The following is a 23,848-nucleotide window of genomic DNA, read 5'->3' as shown; positions in this document are numbered from 1 at the left end:
AAGAGACATATGAAAACATGCTCAAAGTCACTAATCATCCGAGAGACGCAAATCAAAACAACAGTGAGGTACCATCTCACACCTGTCAGACTGGCTATCATCAACAAATCATCAAACGACAAGTGCTGGAGAGGATGTGGAGAAAAAAGAACACTCTTGCAGTGCTGGTGGGAATGCAGACTGGTGCAGCCACTATGGAAGACAGTATAGAGTTTCCTCAAAAACTAAAAATGGAACTCCCATTTGACCCTGTGATCCCACTTCTAGAAGTATATCCCAAGAAACCAGAAACACCAATCAGAAAGGATATATGCACCCATATGTTCATAGCAGCATAATTTACCATCGCTAAGATCTGAAAACAGCCTAAGTGCCCATCAGTAGATCAATGGATTAGAAAACTGTGGTACATCTACATGATGGAATACTATGCTGCTGTAAAAAAGAAGGAACTCTTACCATTTGCAACGGCATGGATGGAACTGGAGAGCATTATGCTAAGTGAAATAAGCCAGTCAATGAATGAAAAATACCACATGATTTCACTCATTCATGGATAATAAAGACCATTATAAACTTATGAACAAAAATAGATACAGAGGCAGAGCTGCCTCAAACAGATTGTCAAACTGCAGCGGGAAGGCCGGGGAGAGTAGGGGGGCAGAAGTGGGGGGTAGGAATTCAACCGAAGGACTTATATGCATGCATATAAGCATAACCAATAGATATAAGTAACGGGGGTGGGGGAGGCCAGGAGATTGTCAAGGGCGGGGGGCGGGGGGGGAAGGAGACATATGTAATACCCTTTTAATACTTTAAGCAATAAAACAATAAAATAAAATTAAATAAAATGCTCATGTCATAGGGTGTTCTTTTATATTGATAAACTTTGATTCTTGAGGCACTTAAATAAGGAATGTGAGGTGTCTTATAAAAAAATTAATTATTTCAAAACGCAGAAGACTGGATGTCAGTGTAGAGGGCTGTATGGAAAATGTGTGTGGCGGTATGATGCCTAGAAACTTGGTGACAGTGGCTGGGGTGTGTCCCCAGAGAAGTTAGAGCTGTGTGTGTCTTACCAGGTCCCGCCTCCAAAGTTGGGGGTGGTCAAGTTTGGCTGCAGTATTTGGTTATATACAAGACAGACCAGGGAAACCCAGTAGAAAGGAGAGCCATGTAGATGAGAGGAAGGAGCAATGCCTTCAGTTACGATATCTGACATCCACAATTTCACATTGAAATTGAAATACAAAATACCTTCCCCCCCAAACATCAGAGTGATTTAAAAAGGCTTTCCTGTTGTTTGAGGACAGACTTCTCTTCCTCTTACAATTAAAATTAGAGTAAGTTAAATAGGATTATGCTTCCCATTTAAGGCACATTCTACACATGTTGAATAAAAGTTGTGTATGTGGGCATCCTTGTCTTGTTCTTGATCTTAAGAAAAGTGTTTTTAGCTTTGATTCTTGAGTCGGATATGGATTGTGGTTTGTTATAGTACCCTTTGTTATGTTGAGGCATGTTTCCTCTGTTCCTACTGTGCTGAGAGTTTTTATTACAAATGGGTGCTGGATTTTGTCAAATGTTTTTTCTGTATCTATTGTCCTTCATTTTGTTTATGTGATGTATGACATTCATTGAGTAGTGAATATTATACTGCCTTGCATCTTTGTGGTTAGCCTCACTTGGTCATGGCATATGATCTTTTTAATGTATTTTTTTTTTTAAATATATTTTATTGATTTTTTACAGAGAGGAAGGGAGAGAGATAGAGAGTTAGAAACATCGATGAGAGAGAAACATCGATCAGCTGCCTCCTGCACATCTCCCACTGGGGATATGCCCGCAACCTAGGTACATGCCCTTGACCGGAATCGAACCCGGGACCCTTCAGTCCGCAGGCCGACGCTCTATCCACTGAGCCAAACCGGTTTCGGCCTTTTTAATGTATTTTATGAATTTGACTTGCTAATATTTTGTTGAGGGTTTCTGCATCTATGTTCATCAGGAACATTGACCAATAATTTTCTTTTTTTGTAATGTCTTTAGCTGGTTTGTTATCAGGGTAATGCTGGCCTTGTAAAGTATGTTTGGGAGTCTTCCTTTCTCTTTAAATTTTTGAAATAGTTAGAGACCAATAGGTATGAATTCTTTGAACGTTTGGTTAAATTCACCTATGAAGCCATCAGGTCCAGGACTTCTTTGTTGAGAGGTTTTTTTTATTACTCCTTCAATTTTGTTTGTTCTTACCAGTCTGTTCAGGTATTCTATTTCTTTTTGATTCAGTCTTAGAAGATTGCATGTTTCTAGTAATTTATCTATTTCTTCCAGGTTGTCTGATTGGTTGACATATATTCATAGTATTTCCTGATATTCCTTTGATATTCATTTATCACCTCTCTTTCATTTCTGATTTTATTTATTTGGGTCCTCTTCTTTTCTTCTTGATGATTCTGGCTAAAGGTTTGTCAGTCTTGTTTATTTTTTCAGAGAACGAGCTCTTGGTTTCATTGATCTTTTCTGTTATTTTCTTTAGACTCCATATTATTGATTTTTCACTCTGATCTTGATATTTTCCCTTCTACTCACTTTGGGCTTTGTTTGTTTTTCCTTTTCTGGTTCCTTTACACGTAAGGTTAGAGAGTTTATTTGGGATTTTTCTTGTTTGTTGAAGTAGGCCAGTATCACTATGAATTATTCTCCTAGAATTGCTTTTTCTGTGTCTCATAGATTTGGGGCTGTTGTGTTTTCATTTACATGTGACTCAGGGTATCTTTTGATATCCTCTGTGATCTCCTTGTTAACCCATTCATTGTTTAGTAACATCTTATTTAGCCTCCATGTGTTTGTGTGTTTTCCAATTTTCTTTTTGTAATTGATTTCTAGTTTCATACTACTGTGATCAAAGAAGATGCTTAAAATGATTTCAGTTTTATTAATTAACTGATACTTGTTTTGTGGCCTGATATGTGGTCTGTCCTTGAAAATGTTTCTGTAGACTTGAATGTATATACTTAGGGATGAAATGTTCTGTCAGTATGAATTAAGTTCATCCGCTGTAAAGTGTCATTTAAGGCCACTGTTTCCTTGTTGATTTTCTATCTGTATGATCTATCCATTGATGTCAAAGGAATGCTTAAGTCCTTTCTGTGACTATATTACTGTGGATGTCTCCCTTTATATAACTAGTGCTCCTACGGTGGATGTGTAGATGTTTACAAGAATTATATCCTCTTCTGGGATGGATCCCTTTATCATTGTGAGATGCCCTTCTTTGTCTCTTGTTAGAGCCTTTGTTTTAAGTCTAGTTTGTCAGATAGAAGTATTGCTACCCTACCTTTTTCAAGATTTTTATTTCAGTGAAATATCTTTTCCATCCCTTTACTTTCATTCTGTCTATTGATATGAAGTGAGTCTCATGTTTATGTTTTAATAATTTTTTTTTACATTTTTAGTGTGTGTGTCCCTTAATTTATTGTGATTACACATGACCTTCCTACTTTTGTCTTTTAGCCTTGTACTAGCTTTATGGTTGATTGATCCACTGCTTTTACTGTGTCTTTGTCAGTGAGAATTTTTTCATATATATAAAATTTTTTCATAAAACATGTTAAATATAAAATATATTTTAAAATATGTTTTTATTGATTTCAGAGAGAGGAAGGGAGGGGGAGGGAGAGATAAAAACATCAATGAGAGAGAGACATCGATTGGCTGCCACCTTCACCCTCCTTACTGGGGATTGAGCCTGCAACCCAGGCATGTGCCCTGACCGGGAATCGAACCAACAACCTCCTGGTGCATGGTCATCATGCTCAACAAACTGAACCACACCAGCTGGGCTTATATATTTTTACTCATATTTTTTATCTATTCTTTTCTTCTTCTTTTTTGTTATATATTATATTTTTTATTGATTAAGATATTACATATGTGTCCTTATCCCCACGTTACCCTCTACCCCCCCACCCCGCGCTCATGCCCTCACCTCCCCCTCCACTCCCCCGTTGTCCGTGTCCATTGGTTAGGCCTATATGCTTGCATATAAGTCCTTTGCTTGGTCTTTCCCCCTTACCCCCACCCTCCCCTACCTTCCCTCCAAGGCCCAACAGTCCAATCAATGCCTCTCCGTCTCTGGATCAGTCCTTGTTCATCAGTTTATGTTGTTCATTATATTCTACAAATGAGTGAGATCCTGTGGTATTTATCCGCTCTCCAGTTCCATCCATGCTGTGACAAATGGTAAGAGTTCCTTTTTCTTCTTCCTCTTCTTAAAGAATACCTTTCAGCATTTCATATAATGCTGGTTTGGTGGTGATGAACTCCTTTAGCGTTTTCTTATCTGTGAAGCTCTTTATCTGACCTTCTATTCTGAATGATAGCTTTGCTGGATAAAGTAATCTTGGTTGTAGGTTCTTGGCATTCATCTCTTTGAATATTTCTTGCCACTCTCTTCTGGCCTGCATGGTTTCTGTTGAGAAATCAGCTGACAGTCGGATGGGTACTCCCTTGTAGGTAACTGACTGTCTTCTCTTGCTGCTTTTAAGATTCTCTCTTTGTCTTTTGCTCTTGGAATTTTAATTATGATGTGTCTTGGTGTGGTCCTCTTTGGGTTCCTTTTGTTTGGGGTTCTCTGCGCTTCCAGGACTTGTAAGTCTATTTCTTTGACCAGGTAGGGGAAGTTTTCTGTCATTATTTCTTCAAATAGGATTTCAATATCTTGCCCTCTCTCTCCTTCTGGTACCCCTATAATTCTGATGTTGGTACACTTGAAGTTGTCCCAGAGGCTCCTTACACTATCTTCATATTTTTTGAATCTCTTTTCTTTTTTCTTTTTCGGTTGGGTCTTTTTTGTTTCTTTGTATTTCAAATCTTTGACTTGATTCTTGGGATCCTCTTTTCTGCTGTTGGATCTGTATATTATTCTTTATTTCAGTCAGTGTATGCTTAATTTCTAGTTGGTCCTTTTTCATATCCTCGAGAGTCTCACTAGATTTATCGAGGATCTCACTAAATTTATCGGCAGTTTCCATAAAATTCTTGAAAAACCTTATAAATGTGGCCTTGAACTCTATATCTAGTCGTTTGCTTTCCTCCATTTCTGTAATTTGTGACCTGTTTCTTTGTCTCCACATTTTTTATGCTTCCCTGTGTTGGTAGAGTGGTTTTGTGTGCTAGGTGTCCTGTAGGGCCCAGTGGCTCAGCCTCCCCAGTTACCTGAGGTGGACACTCTTGGTGTACCCCCTTGTGGGCTTTTTGCACAGTCTTATTGTAGTTATGCCTTGATTGTTGTAGGATCACTGGGAGAAATTGACCTCCAGGCCAATTGGCAGTGAGAATCAGCTGTGTCTGCAGTGGGAGAATTTCTGTGCTGAAGACACCCTTCTGGGGCAAGACTTGCTTCAGTGGGGTTTTGGTGCTCACTGAGTCTGCACCCTGAGTGTGTCCCTTATGGATCTGAGGAGTTGTAATCTGGATGGTCCCCCTCTGACCACTGGGTACACTGGCTCTTGGACCTAAGGAGGTGCTAATCTAGCCTCTGCCTGAGGTTACACAGCAGGAGCTACGAAGAGAACTGCAGATTCCCCTTCCTTTTTTGGAGTTTGGAGATACCCTGATGAGGCCCAGCTGTGAAGCAATGCATGCCGCTGTGGGGCCTTGGGCCTTCTCTTGGAAGTTCTGGGTCTGTCTGGCCCAGCTGCAGTTAGGTAATTTTCAGGTTGCAAAGGGCCGGGGCATTCATATGCAAAAGCCTCTGCTGCAGCCTGGGTGGGGCGGGGTCTCAGGGAATCAAAGGGCGGAGCAAGTCGTTATGGCGGATTCTCAGCCCTGCCCTAAGGGGCCCTGCGTCTGAGTGTCCCAGTAATCGCTGCAAGCACCTCTGAGGGAAAGCCGACCTCAAGTTCCGAGTTCTGCCCGCTTACAGACAGTCCAGTTTCTCCCCGTATGAGTCCTGGGTCCCCAGAGACTTCCCGGAACCGGAGTTCAGAGCAGTCGGGAGCTTGTGACTCCCTCCCGATTCAAAAAGACAGCGCGTCTTCAGGTGCCAGCCCCTTTCCGCACGCGCGAGCCTCTGTACCTCTGCACTTTACTTCCGCAGCCCCTCTGGCTCTCAGCGTGCTTTTCTTTCCTTCTAGTAGTAGAATTTCCACTCAGCCAGCCTTCCTGTGGTTCTGGATGATGTCCGTTTTGTCTTTATGTTGTTTTTTTTGAAGTTGTTGTGGGAGGCAGCAATTTCCCGGTGTTTATCTATGCCGCCATCTTAGTTTTCTTTATCTATTCTTTTCTACTTAAAGAAATGCTTTTAACATATCTTACAATTCTGGATTAGTGGTGAACTGTATTAGCTTTTTCTTGTCCTTCAATTCTAAATGATAGCTTTGCCGGGTAGAGTAGTCTTGATTATAGGTCTGTGCTTCTCATTACTTTGAGTATTTCTTGCCATTCTCTTCTGGCCTGCAAGGTTTCTGTTGACAGTCTCATGGTAGCTGCCTTGTAGGTAACTAACTGCTTTTCTCTTGCCTCTTTAAAGATTCTCTCTTTGTCTTTTACCTTTGGCATTTTAATTATGCTGTATTTTGTTCTGGGCCTCTTTGGATTCATCTTTGGGACTCTGTGCTTCCTAGATATATATGTTTATTTCTTTTCCCAGGTTTAGAGGAGTTTTTAGTCATTATTTCTTCAAATAAGTTTTCAATCCCTTGCTCACTCTTCTTCTTTGGGTACTCTTCTCCTCTTCTCATATGAATGTTGGTATTTTTGATGTTGTCTAAGAAGTCCCTTAAACTGTTCTTGTTTGTTTTTATTTTATTTTAATTTTTTGCTGTTCCAATTGGGTGTTTTCTACTGTCGTATCTTTCAGGTCACTGATTTGATCCTTTGCTTCATTTAATTTGTTATTGATTCCCTGTAGTGCATTCTTCATTTCAGTTATTGTCATCTTCATTTTTGACTGGTTCTTTTTCATGGTTTCCATTTTCTTTTGTATGATTTCTATCTCTGAAGTTCTCACCGAGTTCATCTGTTCTTCCCAAAAGTTCATTAGCATCTTTATAACCAGGGTTTGAACTCTGTATGTGGTAGATTGTTTATCTCTATTTTGTTCTTTTTCTAGATTTTTGTCTTGTTCTTTCATTTGAGATGTGTTTCTTTGTCTCCTCATTTTGGCTGCCTCCCTGTGTTAGATAGGGTTTTTTATGTCTCCAGGTCTTGGTAGAGTGGCCTTACGTAGAAGGTGTCCTGTGGGGCCCGGTGGCACAGCCCCCCCCCCCCCCAGGTTATCTGAGCTACCCCTACTCTTAACCATCTCCCTGGGCTGTGGGCTCTGCCCTTCCCACGGCTCCACCCTTCCTCCTAATCTCTCTGTGGCTTCTTCTGTGTATCCTTAGTCATAGGAGTTCTGTCCAGCTGGTCTTCAGATGCTTCTCAGTGATGGTTGTTATATAATTTAGTTGGAATTTTGTGTGGTTGTGTGAGGAGCTGGGTATAGAGCTTCCTGCTTAGCCATCCTCACTGAATGTCCCACAAGTGTGTTCTTTTCATTCTTTCAAATTAGGAAAAAAATCTCCAGAGAAAGAGAATAACATGAAAAATTAAAAATTTCTCATTTTAATGCCTAGGGTATATAATTTCATTTTATTCACATTGAAGTAATTTATTTTTTTGAGACCTGAGCTATATTAACTCTGAATTGGGGTAATGGGCATTAGCTGTTAAGATTAGTTCTTGATTTTCCCCCCATTACATTTCTGCTTCAGTTAGAAAAATAAAAACAAAAAGGTAATGTGCATATTTGTTAATTCTCTTTTACATGAAGCAGTATTTATAAACATGGGTTTTGGAAATTTATTTAGTAAAAGCAGAGCACACATTTGTGAGTAGTCTGGACTGCTTATGTGTTAGTTTTGATGTAGAAAGTAGAAGTGCAGTGCTGCCCTGACTTACTTCTCTTACCTCTGCTTTTGAAGTGGGTATATAACTCTCATCTGCAAACAATCTTTAAAAATACTTAAAATCTGCAATATAATGGTGATTCTACAAATCCATGTGAATGAAATGTCACAAAGACAACACCTTCCTCCCAAGAGTGCATGAAAACCCTGGTGAAACAGTCTAATTAACTTATTACAGCAGTGTCAGTGTCCTGGCTTAAATAGTACACTATATTCATGGGAGATGTAGCCTATGGGGAAAGCTGGATAATGAATACCCAGGACCTTTCTGCTATTTTTGCAATTTCTTATGAGTCTGTAAATGGTCCAGAATAAAAAACTAAAAAAAATCCATCCATTAGGGGCAACTTGAATAGCAGTGTTATATTTATGTTATGGCTTCCTCAGGCATCTATACTAATAATAGCCTAGGTGGCATCACGCCCCCACATCGTCACAAGATGGCCATCACAAGATGGCTGCCTCACGCGGAGGAGGCGGGTCGCGACAGGGGAGGGCAGTTGTGGGCAATCAGGCCAGCAGGGGAGGGCAGTTGTGGGCAATCAGGCCAGCAGGGGAGGGCAGTTGTGGGCAATCAGGCCTGTAGGGGAGCAGTTAGGGGGTGATCAGGCCGGCAGGCAGAAGCGTTTAAGGGCAATCAGGCAGGCAGGCAGGCAAGCGGTTAGGAGCCATTGGTCCTGGATTGTGAGAGGGATGTCTGATTGCAGGTTTAGGCCGGATCCTAAACCGGCATTCAGACATCCCCAGAGGGGTCCCTGATTGAAGAGGGTGCAGGCCGGGCTGAGGGACCCCCCCGCCCCCCCCCCCCCGCCCCACCCCGTGTGCATGAATTGCATGCACCTGGCCTCTAGTTAAATATAACGAGATAGATTTGTGTATACTAATGTGGGAGGAGCAAGGCCCATGCTAGATTCTTGAGTAAAAAAGGCAAGTTGCAGCCCAATATGTGTAAGACGATTCACATTTGTAAAACAGCAACAACAATGTCAAACCTTGTGGTTTTACAACAAAAGCGACATATTCCCAGGGCACAAAGGTTTAGAAAGGTGAACACCACAGTGTCAACACTGGGGAGTCTTGGGAACTAGGAATTGGGAGGCAGGCATTCGCTTTGTACCTGTTGCACAGCAGGACTGTTTGAACTTTTGACCATAAGCATTTCTTATTTTTATAATTTTTATAAATTAAACATGTAAATAAAGAAAATGTAGGGGCCTAATGAATCTTCTGGCTCTGCTGTGTGTCTGCAGACTAGGGTGCTGATTTGCAAGCTTTTCAATGGTTTTATTCAGCCAACAAGCTTGTTTTGATCTGTCTGGTTTGAACTGTTGTATGCCTTATTCTTGCCAAAGATAATCAATCCTGTTACTTTCAGATACCAAAAAATTAACCTCTATCAGACCTGCCTGAGCTCCATAACAGCTGGCTCCCTGGACACTTATGAATATTCCTCTATGACAACAGAGCCTTTGTTTCTTTAAGTTATATTCTTGGATGCATTTTTAATTTGTTCATGTCTTATAAAAAGAGAACACTGTAAGCATTTGTTTTGTCTTAATGGCCAGATATTTTATCCATATGCTGCACACGCGCCACGTGCACATGTGTTTGAGAGAATACGCCACACAGACCAAGGGTTTCTGTCTGACTGACTTCGTCACTGCCCTGTCCCCAGTGCCTAGGATAGTGGCTGGCCCATTGATGTTGCTCAGTGAGTAGTTGTTTGTGTGGACTGGGATATCACTGATAATTACACACTGTCTCCTCTGCCTTGCACAAAACCACTTTGATACTGAGCTTCCAGAATGACTTTTCAAATGTAAATGTTCTGCGAGTGGGCTAGGGAGGCCATTTGTGGTATCACCTATTTTACCCTCTGCTGAAGTGCTTTTTGCTGCAAGGAACAGACACCCACCTGGCCCTACAAAAAAAAAACAACCCATGCGTTCTCTTGAATAGCAGGTGCAGGCTTTGGGCCAGCCAGGTCTGTCCATCATGTCCAGACATGGCTGCATCCAGAGGCAGAGAAATGGGAGTCTCCGGTTTCTTGGTTTTCTGTTTAAGACCAAGGAAATCTTTCCTTGGAACCTACCACTGGTGGGGAATGAGACCACCGTGACTGGTTTGGCCTGTATCAGTTTGCCTAGTCTGTTCAGTCTGCAGTCACGAAGTAGCACAGGTTGAGTGGGCTATACACAACACATGCCGTTTTCTCAGTTCTGGAGGCTGGGAAATCCATGGTCAAGAGGCTGAAAGTGTCTGAGGAGGGTCCACATCCTGGTTGTCCCTGCATCCCACCTGGCAGAGGGGACAAAGGAGCTTCCTTGGGTCACGTTTATAAGGGCACTAATCCTACTCAGGAGGGCTCCAGCCTCATGGCCTGATCACCGCTCAAAGCCTCCACCTCCGCTCAAAGCCAGCCCTTGACCACAGTGGGCTGCTGTACAGACTGGGAGTCTTCAACAACAGAAACTTATTTTCTCACAGTTCTGAAGGCTAAAAGTCCAGTAGCGAGGGCCCAGCAGGGTTGGTTTCTGGTGAGGCTTTTCTCCTTGGCTTACAGCCCTCTGCCTTCTCACCGCATCCTCACAGGGTCTTCTCTGTTCATGTGCCTTCCTGGTCCCTTCCTCTTCTTCTATTGGATTAGGACCCTGCCTTTATACCTTCTGATATTAGTTACCTCCTTAAAAACTTGATCTCCACACACCGTCACATTTGGAGCTAGGGCTTCAACATATAAATGGGGTGTCATAATTTATTCCCTAATTGGACCCAGCCTGATTTTTGCTGGGAGAGACAGAAATATGAATAAAATCAAGGTTTTAGGGGTGGTGATATCAACAGTTCCTCCACAGTCAGCTGTTACCTTAATTATTCTGGCAACCTAGAGGGACACATGGAAAGGGTGGCAATTGCACTGAAGAAGACTGGTTTCATTTTTGGACTTTGGGGCTAGACTTAAATATAAGTCTCATTTCCACCACCAACTAGAGAGTTGCTTGACCGTTCTGAGCTTGGCTGTGAAGGTGGGGGTAGTTCACATGGGCCTCCCAAGGCTGCTGTGAAGAGGAAATGGGAAAGGTATGTGAGGTGCTTAGCCCAGCACCTGTGCATGGTGGGTGCCCCTGTCAGTAGTGCTCTTGTCCTTGGGGTGACCTTGTCTGGAAATCTCTTGGCGATAAGTGTTGCTTTAGGTTCTCCAACGTGATGATTTTTAAAACCTTCCCAAATCACTACCTGACGAATAATTCTTCCAGGATTTTTTTTAAAAACGGGAGCTCTTTTAAAGATATGTAATTGTCTTAACACATTTCGTACCGCTCAGGAGTTTTCTCGTATTTCGCGCGCCATCTGTTAAGGACCACTCACGAGTGTTCTCGTTTTTCACGCCCATGGAAAAAGGAGCGAATCTAGATACTTATGTAAATTTTGTTTGGTCCCTCTTCATAGAGGAAAATGTTTTACACAGTACCATACATTAAAAAAGTACTAGGAACTTTAATTGTTTGTTTTTGTAAATAAAAATGTTATAATTATTGAAAAACAACACCTAAAGTGCATTATGATGATTTAAATAACGTGCAGTTTGCCCAAAAACGTGCGGTCCCTGGCGTATGTCTTAGAGATTTCTATGCGGTACGCAATGTGTTAAGATAGCTCTAGAGCAGTGGTTCTCAACCTTGGCTGCACATTAGAATCACCTGGGAATCTTTTTAAAATCCTTTGTTATGGGGTGGGGCCAAAACATTAGTAACAAAGAAACAGAATTTCCGGAGGATGAGGCCCAGAAATCAGGATTTTAAAAAGATTCCCAGGTGATTCTAATGTGCAGCCAAGGTTGAGAACCACTGCTCTAGAGCTATTGACAGTACACCAATGAGTAAAGCATTAATTTTCATTTGGGGCAAAAAATATGCTTCAAAATTCGTGGAGAGGAAATGTGGTGAAGAGCATGGCCTTTGATGAAAGATGGCTGAGTCACCTCCAGCCTGCGCAACTAGCTGTGTCCCAGCACTCGCTTTCTCATCTGTGAAATGGGAAAATAGGATTTTGCCTCTGAGTGGTCACAAGTGGTGAGAGCACAGGTGCTAACGCCCCTAGCTGTGACAGGTGGGCACCCAGCACTGGCTGTGTTTGTTGTTTTACTGAGAATCCACTGGCACTACATGAGCGGGGAGGACAGTGGAGTCATAGTCCTGTATGCCCCTCAATACCTCCCTCACCTCCTGCAGTAGCACCTGTATTGTCTGCCTGAGGAAGCCCAGGCCTAATGAAGTCAGCTGACTGACCCAAGGTCTAACTGTTGGTAATTGGAAAGACTGTATTTGCACCCACGGGAAATGCCACAGGGCGTACTTTCTCTCCTGCTCCTCATCCCTGCTGGGCAGGGAGCACTGGGGAATGGACAGGAGGCTCACATAGAGTACTACTTTGGAAATCTCTTGTGAGAAGTGTTGCTTTAGGTTCTCCTACGTGATGATTTTTATTGTTTAAAAAAATTTTTTTTTTAGAATCTGCTAACCGAGATGATGGAGAGATGCAAGAAACTAGGAAATAAGTAAGTATTTTAAAATTCATAAGGCGTGCGTTGGAAATGGAGTTGGTTGCTTTTTTTGAGCTTGGCATGCTTATGTGGGCAAGAGAGCCACAAGATGGGGAGGACAGCGTGGAGGTCAGGCTTCAGATGCCGGACTCCACTCTCTCCTAGCTTTGTGAGCTTGGGTTACTTACTTGACCTCTCTGTGACAGTGTCTCCTTATCTGTAAAATGGGTTTAATAATAGTCCTTTCCTCCCGGGGCTGTGATAATTGGTAGGCTCAGGATGAACTCATATTCCTGTCCCTCCTTTTGGTGGTAGATGTCTCTAAATCACTGTGTCCCTAGGTCCCAGGCAGGGATTTTTATAAGAGATGTGAATGGATATATGTTTACAACATGGATCAATATTGTGACTTAATGTTTTGTTTTATTAGTGCACCAGTCTATTGACGCCTTAGTGTACTTCTGTTTCAGTGGATTTGATTGCTTGCTTATTTACCTGTCCTTCCAGCCACCCACTCACCCACCCCCCCCATCCATCCATCCAGTCAGTTTAATGTCGATCAAATTCCCAGCATGCACAGACACTGTGGTAGTCTCGTAAGCATGTCAAACTCGAGGCATGTGGCCCACTGGCCACGAGTTTGACATGCTTGCTGGAGGTTGCCTTCTAACTCTAATGTGGTTGTCTTCAAACCTTAAAGAAAGGGATGTCAGTCATCCTTCCGGCAACATATGCCCTAAAATTAAAGTGGCTTTCTTCCGGGGGCTCTGTGATTGGGCATGCATGTCTTGCAGTGCCTTGCTGTTGAATTCTGTGATGTCTGCTTTCCGGGCCGAGTTCATCGCCACCAGATCCCTCGATTTCATCGGCATGATCAAGGAGTGCAGTGAGGCCGGCTTCCCCAAGGTACAGCCTGGCTTCTGCTCAGATGGAGGACGGGCAGCAGGGTTGCCCCAGTACCTCTGAGGGGAAAGTCTGGGGTCAGGGCAGCTTGGCCATCAGGAAATGAAGGGAGGCTCTGTCTGAAGAACATGCTGGACCATGAGATCAGGATTGTTAGACGTGTAATTGCTGAGCATCCGGTCTCCTTGAGAGTCCTAAATCTGTGGAATTAGCTCACTGTGAAGCTTTTAGAAAATACTTTGGTCTTATGTCTCTAAAAATATATCTTTACTCCGTATTTATGAAAAGCCTCATCCAGCAGGACATCAGGCCCACAGTTAGACTGTACAAGCCTGGCTCCTTACTTGCCCTTCTCCATCTACCTTGTGACGTCTGTAGTAGGATTCAGAAAGGGTCATGGGATATATGATGAGCTCAGTGTGACAACCTGAAATTGTTCTGATTTAAAATTTCCAGTAACATAATGATTGTGTGTTTTTCTTAGCATCTTCTTTTTCGCTCACTGGGGTTAAACTTGGCCTTGGCTGATCCTCCTGAGGGTGATCGACTTCAGATTCTCAATGAAGCTTGGAAAGTTATTACTAAATTGAAGAATCCACAGGTGGGTGACCATTCTGACCTTAGATCAGCTGCTTTTTGTCCAAGTTATGCAGTATACTTTTTTTTTTAATTATCTTTTAGGTAATTTTACCTCATTTGTTTAAGAAATCTACTTCTTGCCCTAGCTGGTTTGGCTCAGTGGATAGAGCATTGGCCTGTGGACCAAAGGATCCCAGGTTTAATTCTGGTCAAGGGCACGTATCTTGGTTGCAGGCTCCTCCCCGGCCCAGGCCCTGGTCAGGCAGGGCTTGTGCAGGAGGCAACCAGTTGTTGTGTTTCTTTCACATTAATGTTTCTCTCTGTCTTTCCCTCCCTCTTCCACTCTCCCTAAAAATCAGTGGAAAAATATCCTCAGATGAGGATTAACAAAGAAAGGAGGGAAGGAAGGAAGGAAGGAAGGAAGGAAGGAAGGAAGGAAGGAAGGAAGGAAGACTTCTTTTAATTGTATTGTTAACCTACAATGGAGAACGTACAGCTTTAAAGATGTATTTCTCTGGTATTTTTACCCCAATTATGTTTTATTCTTGAATCCTCAAGATGCACTAAAAGAGCAAATCCTATATAATAAAAGCCTAGGTGGCGTTGTGCGACGTCGTCACAAGATGGTTGCCACAAGATGTTCACCACAAGATGGCCAGCAGGGAAGGGCAGTTGTGGGCGATCAGGCCAGCAGGGGAGGGCAGTTGTGGGCGATCAGGCCAGCAGGGGTGGGCAGTTAGGGTTGACCAGGTCAGTAGGGGAGGGCAGTTGGGGGCGGTTGGTCCAGCAGGGGAGCAGTTAGGCATCAATCAGGCCAGCAGGGGAGCAGTTAGGGGGTGATCAGGCTGGCAGGCAGAAACGGTTAGGGGCAATTAGGCAGGCAGGTGAGCAGTTACAAGCCAGCAGTCCCAGTTTGTGAGAGGGATGCCCGACTGCCGGATTAGGCCCGATCACCGGCAGTTGGACATCCCCAAGGGGTCCCAGATTGGAGAGGGTGCAGGCCGGGCTGAGGGACACACACCCTGCCCATGCATGAATTTTGTGCACCGGGTCTCTAGTTTATAAATATTTGAAACTTTTAAAGACCTGTGACTTTGAAAACAGCAGCCAAAATGCAGCAAGCAGTCTGTAGTTTGGGTTTGAATATACCAACCTAGTAGGATATTATTTCCTTTTTGATTTTTTTGTCTGGAAGATGTATCCAGTGATGTGGGCGTAGTGTTAAAGTCCCCTACTGTGACTATATTGTTGTCACTCTCTCCATTAAAATCCACAAAGAGTTTTTTAAAATATATTTTGGTGCTCTTATGTTGGGTGCGTATGTTTATAAGGGTTATATTTTCTTGTTGGATGGATCCCTTTAGTATTATGTAGCAACCTTCTTTGTCTTTTGATATGGCCTTTGTTTATTGCGCAGCTGGCATGACTCAGTGGTTGAGTGTTGATGTATGAACCAGGAGGTCACGGTTCAATTGCCAGTCAGAGCGCATGCCCAGGTTTCAGCCTCGATCCCCAATGGGGGACGTGCAGGAGACAGCTGATCACTGATTCTTTCTCATTATTAATCTTTCTATCTCTCTCTCCCTCTCCCTTCTTCTCTGAAATAAAATATATATATGTATATATATTTTTATATGTATATAAAATATGTATATATTTCTTAAAAAGAGTAATTTATTGATATTTAGAAAAAGAGCAAGGGAGATAGAGGGAGAGAGTTAGAGAAACATCCATGTTAGAGCAAAACATCAGTCAGCTGCCTCCTACACATATCCGCAGGGGATCAAGCCTGCAACTCCGGCATGTGCCCTTGACTGGGAATTGAACTGGCAATGTCCTGTTGCATGGGATGATGCTTAGCCAACTGCGCCACACCTCTCAGGCTAAGGGCTTTGTTTTGAAGTCTATTTGATCAAATATGAATATTGCTACCCCAGCTTTTTTTTACTTTTCATTTGCATGGAATATTTTTCTCCATCCCTTCACTCAGTCTGTGTGAGTCTTTTGCTCTGAGGTGGGTCTCTTGTAGACAGTATATATATATATGGATCATGTTTTCTTATTCATTCAGCTACCCTTTGTCTTTTCATTGGAGCATTTAACCCATTTACATTTAAGGTTATATTGATAGGTACTTATTTATTGTCATTTTTTTTCTTTATGCCTATGTTCCTCTCTCTGAATTTCTTCTTCTTATAGCAGTCCCTGTAACATTTCTTGTAATGCTTTTTTGGTGACAGTGTACTCCTTTAGTCTTTTTCTGTCGGGAGGTCTTTATTTCGCCTTTAATTTTGAATGGTAGCCTTGCTGGAGAGAATAGTCGTGGATTCAGGACCTTGCTTGCATTACTTTGAATACTTCATTCCAATTCCCTTAGGCCTGAAGTGTTTCTATTGAGAAATAAGGTGATGGTCTAATGTAGGAACTCCCTTGTAGGCAACTTTCTGAGTCTCTCTTGCTGCCTTTAAGATCCTTTCTCTGTATTTAATGTTTTTCATTTTAATTCTGTGTCTTGGATCTCTTTGGTCTAATCTTTATTGGGACTCCCTGTGCTTCCCAAACTTGTGTAATTTTCCCCTTCACCAGGTTAGGTAAGTTTTCTCTCATTATTTCTTTAAACAGGTTCTCTGTTCCTTGCTCACATTCTTCTCATTCTGGTTCTCCTATGATGTGGAAGTTGTTATGCTTCATGTTGTCCCAAAGTTCCTTTAAAATACCTTCCTCCTTTTTAATTCTTTTACCTTTTTGCACTCTAATTGGGTGTTTTTATCTAACTTTGTCTTCAAATCACTGATTTGATACTTTGCTTTAGTCTATTTACTTTTAATTCCTTCTAAAAACATCATATATGGTGTTCTTCATTTCTGACTGTTTCTTGGTCATGGTTTCTATTGTTTTTTAAGTTCCCACTAAGTTCCTTATAATTCTCACCAAGTTCCTTGAGCATCCCTATAACTATTAGTTTTCATGGGGTGGCCTTATGTAGTAGGTGTCCCAGTGGTGCAGTATCAGATCTCCTCAGCTGGGTTCTCTAGGGTTGTCCATTGTGTGGATTATGTGGGCTCTTCTGTTGTAATTGGATCTATTTATTTATTTTAAAATATATTCTTATTGATTATAGAGAGGAAGGGAGAATAGAAACATCAATGGTGAGAGAGAATCATTGATTGGCTGCCTGCTGCATGCCCTCTACTGGGGATTGAGGCTGCAACCCAGGCATGTGCCCTGTTTATTTTTTTAAATTAAATCTTTATTGTTCAGATTATTACAGTTGTTCCTCTTTTTCCCCCCCATAGCTCTCTTCCACCCAGTTCCCACCCCACTGCCCTTACCCCTCCCACTGTCCTCATCCATAGGTGTACGATTTTTGTCCAGTCTCTTCCCCCGTCACCACACCCTTTTCCCCCCAAGAATTTTCAGTCCACTCCCTTTCCATGCCCCTGGTTCTATTATATTCACCAAATTACTCTGTTATCAGATTTTTTATTCACTTGATTTTTAGATTCACTTTTTGATAGATATGTATTTGCTGTTCTTTAAATCTTTACCTTTTTCTTCTTCCTCTTCTTAAAGAATACCTTTCAGCATTTCATATAATACTGGTTTGGTGGTGATGAACTCCTTTAGCTTTTTGTTATCTGTGAAGCTCTTTATCTGACCTTCAATTCTGAATGATAGCTTTGCTGGATAAAGTAATCTTGGTTGTAGGTTCTTGGCATTCATCACTTTGAATATTTCTTGCCACTCCCTTCTGGCCTACATAGTTTCTGTTGAGAAATCAGCTGACAGTCAAATGGGTACTCCCTTGTAGGTAACTGACTGTTTTTCTCTTGCTGCTCTTAAGATTCTCTCTTTGTCTTTTGCTCTTGGAATTTTAATTATGATGTGTCTTGGTGTGGTCCTCTTTGGGTTCCTTTTGTTTGGGGTTCTCTGCGCTTCCAGGACTTGTAAGTCTATTTCTTTGACCAGGTAGGGGAAGTTTTCTGTCATTATTTCTTCAAATAGGTTTTCAATATCTTGCCCTCTCTCTTCTTCTGGCACCCCTATAATTTGGATGTTGGTTCGCTTGAAGTTGTCCCAGAGGCTCCTTACACTATCTTCATATTTTTGGATTCTTTTTTCTTTTCCAGTTGGGTATTTTTTGTTTCTTTGTATTTCAAATCTTTGACTTGATTCTTGGGATCCTCTTGTCTGCTGTTGGGAGTCTGTATAATATTCTTTATTTCAGTCAGTGTATGCTTACTTTCTAGTTGGTCCTTTTTCATATCTCGAGTGTCTCACTACATTTCTTGAGGGTCTCATTAAGTTTATCAGCGGTTTCTAGAAAATTCTTGAAAAACCTTATAAGTGTGGTTTTGAACTCTATATCCAGTAGTTTGCTTTCCTCCATTTCTGTAATTTGTGACCTGTTTCTTTGTCTCCACATTTTTTATGCTTCCCTGAGTGGCTTTGTGTGCTAGGTGTCCTATAGGGCCCAGTGGCTCAGCCTCTCCAATTACCTGAGGTGGACACTCTTGGTGCACCTCTTTGTGGGCTTTGTGCACAGTCTTGTGTAGTTAAGCCTTGATTGTTGTAGGTATCACTGGGAGGAATTGACCTCCAGGCCAATTGGCTGTGAGAATCAGCTGTGTCTGCAGTGGGAGAACTTATGTGCTGAAGACACCCTTATGGGGCAAGATTTGCTTCAGTGGGGCTTTGGTGCTTACTGAGTCTGCCCCCTGAGTGTGTCCCTTATGGATCTGAGGAGTTGTAATCTGTGTGGTCCCACTCTGACCACTGGGAACACTGGCTCTTGGATCTCTAAGGAGGTGCTAATTTAGCCTCTTCCTGAGGCTACCCAGCAGGAGCTACGAAGAGAACTGCAGATTCCCCTTCCTTGTTTGGGGTTTGGAGGTGCCCAGATGAGGCCCAGCTGTAAAGCAATGCAAGCTGCTGTGGGGCCTTGGGCCTTCTCTTGGAAGTTCTGGGTCTCTCTGGCCCAGCTGCAGTTTGTTAGGTAATTTTCAGATTGCAAAGGGCCAGGTCATTCATATGCAAAAGCCTCTACCACAGCTTGGGTGGGGCGGGATCTCAGGGAATCAACAGGGCGGAGCAAACAGCTATGGCTGATCCTCAGTCTCAGTGTCCCGGTAATCACTGCAAGCACGTCTAAGAGAAAGCTGCCCTGGAGTTCTGAGTTCTGCCCGCTGCAAGACAGTCCAGTTTCTCCCCATATGAGTCTGGGTCCCCAGAGACTTCTGGGAACTGGAGTTCAGCGCAGTCGGGGTCTTGTGACTCCCTCCCAATTCAAAACGACAGCCGTGTCCTCAGTTGCCAGCCCTTTCCATGTGCGCCTCCATACCTCTGCACTTTACTTCCGCACCTCCTCTGAGTCTCAGAGTGCTTTTCTCTTTCCTTCTAGTTGTAGAATTTCCACTCAGCCAGCCTTCCTGTAGTTCTGGATGATGTTCGTTTTGTCTTTTGGTTGTATTTTTCCAGGCATGTGCCCTTGACCAAAGTTGAATCTGGGACCCTTCAGTCCCCAGGCAGGCACTCTATCCACTTAGCCATACTACCTAGGGCAGCACTTGATTGTTGTTGCCTTTTTGGAGGGAGGATCTCCCCTCAGGCTGGCTGTCCCCAACCACATCCTGTGAGCTGTTGTGCAGCTGCTGACAGAACCAAACAAAAGAAACAAAACAAAGATATACAAAAGACCCAACAACAACAACAAAAATGACACAAAACAAAGCAGAATTAGGAAAGAGAATAGAGAGCAAGAATAATAAATGAAAAGATAAAATACAAGAAAAAAAAAGGAGGAAGAGAAGAGAATGTGAAAGAATAGGAAGGGAAAAAAATACAAATAAAAAATAGGGAAAGAAACCATAGCCAGTTTGGCTCAGTGGATAGAGTATGGCCTGTGGACTGAAAGGTCCCAGATTTGGTTCCAGACAAGGGCATATACCTCAGTTGCAGGGTCAGTTCCTGCCCTTACGAGTGTGTGCAGGAAGCAACCAGTGCATGTGTCTCTCTCACATAGATGTTTCTCTCTTTGTGTCTCTTCCCCTCCCACTCTAAAATTCAGTGGAAAAATATCCTTGGGTGAGGATTAACAGCAACAAAAAATAAAAGCATTGTTTCCAAATCTGCTTTGGAAAAAAAAAATATGGAAAGGAAAACAGTATAAAATAGGAAGGGAAAAATTATGAAAAGGAAAAAGGAAGTGAAGGAAGGAGTTAGAGCAAAAATATAGGGAAATAAAAGGAAAGAGAGCCCTCTCCAGGGTGGCTCAGTTGGTTGGGCATCGTCCCATACACCAAAATGTTGCCGGTTCAATTTCTGTTCAGGGCACATGCCCAGGTAATGGGCTTAATGCCTGGTAAGGGGTGTGCAGGAGGCAGCTGATTGGTGTTTTTCTCTCTCCCTCTTCTTTCCCTCTCTCTAAAAAGTAATACAAATATTTTTAGGAAAAAGGAAAATAAGAAATATGAAAGAAAGACAAAAATAATAACAATGTAATTGAAAAATAAAGAAAGAAAAGAATGCCCCAAAAAGCGAAGTGCACTTTGTCTTGGCAGGGTTTAGTGCCTCCTGGTTCCCTTTGGATCCTGCTCTTATGTAGAATGAGGCTGTTTTGTATTCTGTGTGAGTCCCCTGGGAGGTACTTTGGTGCTAGCCCCTGTCCGAAGCTGTCCATGTTTGGCTCTCAGCAACTGTTCAATGCTTCCAGTGATTCATGCTTTGTGTCTGCCAGCTCAGGGCTCGGCTGCACTTCGAGGGGCCAAGCTGCACTCTGGGGCCAGCTTGTTAGCAGTAAGGGGCCCAGGGGCAGTCAGCAAACATCCTAAGGCCCCTTGGGGTTCTCCTCCCTCCTCTGCCTGCCAGCCAGTTGCCACTGTAAAGGCTGCTTCTGAAGGGGCTTTTGATGGAATTGGGAGACTGAGGCCACTGGGTGTTCAGATAGATGGTGGGTGTGTTCCTCTCCCCCAGAGCCACACATCTGAGTCTCTCCTGGAATATTTCCCTGATGGCAGGGCAGTGCCCTTGAGTGCAGACCTGTGGGGTCTGCTTTGGCAACCTGTTGCAGTGGGGGTTCAGGATCTGAAGAAGGGGCCAATGCACAAATGAAAACACTAGACAAGAAATATGAAAATAGAAGGCATTGGGGGGCCAGATGGAAACCTCTCTCTAGAAGAGTCACTGAAACCTGGCCTTGTCCGCTTTTATTCAATTTTAGATACACATCTTGCCGTCAGTAAAGCACGGCAAACAGGTAGCAGACAGAGCATCTCAGAGGTCAGTAAAGGTCAGTAAGGTCCAGTAAACATTTACTTTGAGGCTATTAGGTCAGGAAATTGCTTCGAGCCACCACGATCTCAACAGAACAGTGGTGCTTGGTGTTAGCCCTGCTAATCGTCCCAGGTTCATCGGCCTTCGTTCCTTGGTGCACTCTATGACAGTATTGGGAAAGCCGTGGCTTCCAGTAGTCTGCTGGAAGCCAGCAGTTCCTATTAGCTCTCTTGTGAGTTCAGTTCCCAGCACTGTGGGGAGAATGGCTGCACCCCAAAGTCAGTCACAGATGCCCCCCGAGACTGCCCAGAGGTAGGCTTGGCCTCAGCTGCAGGCTCCTCAGCAGAGGTCGAGATGCAGGGTGGAGCTAGCAGGCTTCCTGCAGGTGAGGGGAGCTATATCTCCAAGGTGGGGTTTGCCTTTCCCCAAGCTGCTGCTGTTTAAAGGGCTTGGGCCTCTCAGGAGAAGTGGCTGCTGGGGTATGGGTGGGTGGGCGGGGATGATCAAGCTCAGTCTCCCAGCTTCCATTCCTATGTCTGCCCATCCCCAACCCCAGCCTCTCCTCAGGGAGCTCCAGGCGCACTGCCCTCCCGCCCCAGCGCCTCATGTGAGTGGCTGAAGGGAAACCCTGTGCTCTGGTGTTCTATTCTGCTTTTCAAGTGGCTTTACCTCCAACCATCTGCCTCTCTTCCTGATGGATAGGAGCCATCACCTTTCCCGGCTGCACATTATGAGGCCGCGTCTCGGCTCTAGTGCTCTGGCCTGGGGAGCCCAGCCTGGGTCCAGGCCTCATTCCTCTCAGGGATCCCCCCCACCGCAGCCTGCACCTGTTAGAGCAGCAGCCCCTCAGTTGTTAGTTCCAGGTGAATGTGCCCCCATTTAGTTCTATTTCTAACTAGGGATCCAGTGCACGAATTAGTGCACGTTGAAAGGAACGGTGGACTGCGAGTCTGTGGTAGGCACAGGGGCGGGTCTTGACCCATCCGCTGTGCCCACACCTGGCCCTTCCTGCCACGGCCCTCGGTCCCCTGTCTGCTGGCAGCCCTGCTCCCGCCACCACTGCTCCCACGTGCTAATGGCACGGAGCGATTGAGGCCAGCGCCAGCAGTGAGTGTGAGCGGGGCTGGCACTGTCAGTGGGTATGAGCAGGGCTGGGCCGGTGCTGTTAGTGGGTGCGAGCAGCAGTTGCTGTCCCAATCGCCCCTCAGGAGCAGGGGGAGGTAGAGAAGCCCTTAGGGGTGATCAGGCCTATCAGCCACCGCTAGCACCCACTGATGGCGCCAAGTGATTGGGACTGGCGCCAGGCACCGGCAGTGGGTACAAGTGGCGGCTCTGGCGCCGGTAGCAAGTGCAAGCGGGGCCCGTGCCAGCAGCAGGTATGAGCGCCCAGCGGGACCGCGGCACATGGGAGCAAAGAATTTTCAGTAACCACCAAGAGGCTTGCCCCAATGACAGTGACCAGTGCCCTGCCTTGGTCTGGTGCCTCTGTTCACCTGCTCCACCATCCCGCTGTGTCCAACGCAAGCCATGTTGTGCACATGCCTCCTGGTGGTCAGCGCACATCATAGCGACCGGTTGTTTAGTGGTTCCACCCATTTGGTTTATTTGCATATTAGCCTTTTATTATATAGGATTTGGTTCTGGGAGGAGTTGCAAGAAGGATCCACCTACTCGGCTGCCACCTTGAAAATTGTTCTTTAGGCTTGCTTAACTTTTACATCAGGTACACACCAGGTATGACCTATAGTTTGTTTTTTAAAGGCAGGAAGCCTGATTTTGAAAAATCACATTTTAGGCAAATCTGAAACCTTCAACCAGATCTGTCCTCCGTTCCTTCACCGAGTGTGGTGGACTCTCCACTGTTGTCTCCCCCTGCCCCTTGATTTTCCCCATTCTTCAGTCCTGGTAGAGCTTCCTGGTTTTCTGTCTTGGTCTGGGTAGTTTTGTCAATCAAATGTTGGTGCCTTCAATTTGACACCAGTAGGAATCCCCAGTTTGGAGTGCGATGAAGAAGGAAACTTCAGCACCAACAGCTCAATTGTGACAGCACGGCTGTGGTAACAGCCACTGGCCTGTTTGGTGGCCCTGGGCCAGGCCCCTCTCTGGCTAGACAGCTCTGCTGCCTGCCGTCTGCAGCCTGCCCTGCACTGTCTGCTCCACTCTGTTCCTCTGAGATGTCCTCAGTGTCTCACCTTTGGTGTTTCAGCTCCTATTAGGAAATGTAGTGTCAGTCTTTGTAAAAAAGGGAAAGTGTACTCCTAGAGCAGAGGGAATTGACTTATAGACAGAGGTCCGTGCACTTGGTCCCTGATTGGTTCATCCTCATGCAAATGAGGACTCCAAATCCTTGCAGTTTGTTCCAAAAGGCACTATCCTGATTGGTCAGAATTGAACTGCTCTGATTGGTCAGTGCAGAAGTCAATAAGCATAGAGCTGCATAGCTCTGATTGGATGGAGAAAGCCTCAGTCCTATTGGTTGAAATAGGATTCAAGCAACTCCTTTATTTTTTTTAAATCCTTACCTGAGGATATTTTTCCATTGATTTTTAGAGAGAGTGGATGAGAGAGGGAAAGAGAGAGAGAAACATTGATATGAAAG

The 23,848-nt window shown here is 44.0% G+C and overlaps 1 protein-coding gene across 2 annotated transcripts in view; it reads left to right on the top strand.

Annotated features, from left to right (window-relative positions):
• The window catches only part of VPS35L (VPS35 endosomal protein sorting factor like), a 159,195-nt gene that overhangs the window by 92,743 nt on the left and 42,604 nt on the right, over positions 1-23,848 (top strand). For both annotated transcript variants that reach the window (XM_081089389.1, XM_081089388.1), the window contains exons 15-17: positions 12,464-12,510; positions 13,290-13,401; positions 13,883-13,999. In XM_081089389.1, coding sequence (XP_080945515.1) covers positions 12,464-12,510; positions 13,290-13,401; positions 13,883-13,999 — 276 coding nt within the window. The remainder of the gene's footprint in view (positions 1-12,463; positions 12,511-13,289; positions 13,402-13,882; positions 14,000-23,848) is intronic.

This window comes from Myotis nattereri (assembly GCF_964212035.1).
Source record: "Myotis nattereri genome assembly, chromosome: 4".
Classification (NCBI taxonomy): domain Eukaryota; kingdom Metazoa; phylum Chordata; class Mammalia; order Chiroptera; family Vespertilionidae; genus Myotis; species Myotis nattereri.
Note: the sequence above shows the minus strand (reverse complement) of the source record. Positions and strands in the feature narration are given on the sequence as shown.